A 3393-nucleotide genomic window follows, 5' to 3' on the forward strand; every position below is an offset into this window, starting at 1 on the left:
TTTTTTTTAAAGACAGGATCTTGGTTCACCACCCAGTTGCTAAGGCTGGGCTGGAACTTCCCATCCTCCTGCCTCAGCCTCCCAGAGTACTGTGATTATAGGCCTGTGCCACCATACCCACCCTGAGTCAGGCTTTTGTTGGCCAGTCTATCCTGACCCTCTCACTGGGCCTGTTTTCCATAGAAAATGCTCACGGAAAGGAGTGCAGAGGGTTGGAACCAGGGGTAAAGACAGGAGACTTGATTTGTTCCCAGGTTTGTTGCTGACTTGCAGTGATCCCAGCATCATCCTTCCCCTTCTGTTCCTCAGTTTACCTCGCAGAAAATCCCTGGGGATCAGCTTCATGCTTAGTTCTAAAAATTAAACAGCATTTCCCATAACCAATAAGATGTTGCCCATGTCTCCCTTACACTGTTACCTCCTGCTCAGGGGAAGAGGGTGCTGAGCCAGATCCCAATGTGGAGCCCAAGCTGGAACTCTCTGACTACCCCTGGTTCCACGGGACACTGTCACGGGTCAAGGCCGCACAGCTGGTGCTGGCAGGAGGGCCCCGGAGCCATGGCCTCTTCGTCATCCGCCAGAGTGAGACCCGGCCCGGGGAATACGTGCTGACCTTCAACTTCCAGGGCAAGGCCAAGGCAAGTGGGGCGGGGGTAGCAGCCAGCCCAGGGGAAGGGGCTGAAGTGGCCCTGGTCCTGCAGCTTTTAGTAGGACTTCCCATAAGCCGGGCCTATGCCAGCCATTGGGGAGCCACTTGCTGGTGGCCAGGCCCACCTAAGTTTAGGCCCTTCTGAGACCCAAACTTGGCAGATTCTTGTGAGCCCTATGAATTGGGGATCTGTGGCACTAGGGCCTCCGAGGGTCCCCACCCAAAGCCATGTGGTTATAGGGCTGGGGTCAGCTGAGGCCCTCAGAGCCACACCCTAAAAGAGCCCCTTTTCTTCCCTTCCCTGGACACTCTCCAGCCTCTTGTGCTCAGAGGACAATATACCTTTCTCCCAGGACACATGCAGGCCCTGTATTGTAGCAGGAGGGCTGCACAGGGTCTTGAAGACAGAGCCAGAAGGGACCCTGATCTGTGATGTGCAGGGGAAAAATTGTTGAGGTGGAGACAGGTGGGGAGGTTGACCCAAGCAGGGCCATGAGTACAGGTCAGCTGCCAAAAAGGGACTCATGGGCCATAATGACGTGTGGGGCAAAGGAAAACGTAACAGAAAAGTCAAAGGACTGTGGGGTCTGACAGCATATGGCCAGAGTGGACAGGACCCTTAGCACCCACACCCCAAAGCCCTGGGTTCCAATAAGGAAGCAGACCCACCCCTGGCTCCTTCCAGGACACATCCCAGCACCCCCTGCAGCAGGAGGGGGAACCCTGGGATTCCTGCTTTAGGCCTGCAGCTAAGGGGTCAGCTTCTGTCTGCAAGCTCCGGGCTGGCCCAGCAATGGCTTCTCTCCTTGGCAGTGCTGGCCCCACAGTGGAGGTAGCACCTCCTGAGGGACACCTCCTTGGAAGGCAGCCAACCTTAGCAGTTCCTACAACAACCAGGTGCTTAACACCATCCCTGGTAGCTGCCAGTTTACTTCTTGGCCAGTGGTGCCTCCCCGGAGGGCCTGGATCTGACTAATACCCAAGCCAGGGCTCAGACAGCACTCAGCTTGCCAAGGAGCATGGAAGGTTAAGTAGGGCCAGCAAGAGACAACCTTGAACCTGGCCCTCCCCACTCACTCAGCTGCTGTTCTCAGCTCCCTGCCCCATAAATTAAGGGTCTAGTACAGCAGGGCCCCAGTCCTCTGCTGCCACTTCCTCCCAAAGGAAGCTCTTTTCACCTTCAGGTAACAAAAGTCTGGAAATGTTTCCTAATCCAGAACATCTGCCTTGCTTCCCCCTGCCCTGGTAACCCAGCTCTACTCTGGGCCTCTGCCCCCAAAGGCCCTGCCCAGACTGGACGCCATGACAGGACCTCACTATGCTGTTCCTCCAGGCTGGGTCCCAGCCCTGGGCATTAATTTTCCCCAGTTTTGTTCACGCTCTTCTCAGCCTACCAGTCACTCCTACCCCACCCTGGGGGCTTCTCTGTCCTCTGTAAACTGCTAGGCCAGCTCCCCTGACCTGGGCTTTGGGCCATATGCATACCCTCCGACCCCCACCTGTACCTCCCTTCCTGCCACACCCCAGAGACAGCCACTCTTCATGCTGTGGGATGCATGCTGGACAAAAAACAGTGGAAACGAGAGACCTGTGGCCCACCACTAGAGACCACAGGCCTATGGCTTCTTTGAATGTCTGCCTCAGGTGGGCCCCAGGGACTCAGAGAAACTGTCCCTGTCCCACATCCAGCTGCTCCCACTGCTGCACAGCTAAAGAGCACAGGCAGGCAGCTTTGGCACTGCAGGAACTGTGCAGCCAACCCTGGCCTCCTGGGCTGTCAGGATCACACAGGCATGAGTTCTGTCCCACACAGTGCCCTGCAGCTATGGAGTAAGTCACACTCCCACATCTCCATCGTGGGGGGCAGTAATCCCTACCTTCTGGGGTCTTCCAGGGTGGGCAGTGAAGGACACGAGCATAGGCACAGAGCAGGTGCTGTCAGAGTGGACAAGACCTGTCCCCTTCAGTCCCAGCCTGGCTCTTGTGCTTGCATTCCCCACCTCTAACAGTCACGAACCCACCCCTAGATGGGCTCACATAAAAGGCATTTGCCCAGATGGCCAGCCCAGGACCCCACCACTGACTGGCCTGCCTGCACCCACAGCACCTGCGCCTGTCCCTGAATGGCCACGGCCAGTGCCACGTGCAGCATTTGTGGTTCCAGTCCGTGCTGGACATGCTGCGCCACTTCCACACCCACCCCATCCCCCTGGAGTCAGGGGGCTCCGCCGACATCACTCTACGAAGCTATGTGCGGGCCCAGGGACCCCCACCTGGTAAGATGTCCCCACCTGGCCCCTGTGATAGAGCTAGATAGGCAGCCGCCCAGCATGTCTGGGGGGTGGGGCGGGAGGCTGAGCAACAAGTTCCGCGACCAGCACCAGCTCCTCAGGTACGCCCCTCCCTGAGCCCAGTGGCGGAGACTGTGAGCTGCGGGCGTGGGGGTGGGGATGGAGGCAGTGGCAGCCCCGCCCCCAGGTCCCAGTGGTCCCTGGTTGGGTAGGGGGTCCTCAGAGTGGCACAGTTGGGTTCCCTGCAGCCCTGTACAGCTGTGGTTCACCCCTGGCGGGGTGCATAAAGGGTTCAGCCTAGGCTGGTGGGGTGCTGTGTGCGACCCCAGAAGGTGGGCTGTCACACGGGCGTCTTTACCGGGGCTCTGCAGTGGCCCGATACGATACGCCTGAGCTGCGGCGGGGCCAGGGAGGCACCGGGCCAGGCGCTGAAGCTGCGCGGCCTCCTGTTGC

At 58.7% G+C, this 3393-nt stretch overlaps 1 protein-coding gene across 4 annotated transcripts in view; it reads left to right on the forward strand.

The window, feature by feature from the left end:
- The window catches only part of Sh2b2 (SH2B adaptor protein 2), a 32086-nt gene that overhangs the window by 18787 nt on the left and 9906 nt on the right, over positions 1–3393 (forward strand). The window contains exons 7-8 of one of the 4 annotated variants that reach the window (XM_010618941.3): positions 430–638; positions 2754–3283. In XM_010618941.3, coding sequence (XP_010617243.1) covers positions 430–638; positions 2754–2966 — 422 coding nt within the window. In that variant the 3' untranslated portion in view covers positions 2967–3283. Of the gene's footprint in view, positions 1–254; positions 408–429; positions 639–2753; positions 3286–3393 lie in introns of those variants that run through there. The other 3 variants (XM_010618938.3, XM_010618937.3, XM_010618939.3) reach the window with 3 other exon arrangements.

This window comes from Fukomys damarensis, unplaced genomic scaffold, assembly GCF_012274545.1.
Source record: "Fukomys damarensis isolate Sample0158 unplaced genomic scaffold, DMR_v1.0_HiC HiC_scaffold_17, whole genome shotgun sequence".
NCBI classification, from domain to species: domain Eukaryota; kingdom Metazoa; phylum Chordata; class Mammalia; order Rodentia; family Bathyergidae; genus Fukomys; species Fukomys damarensis.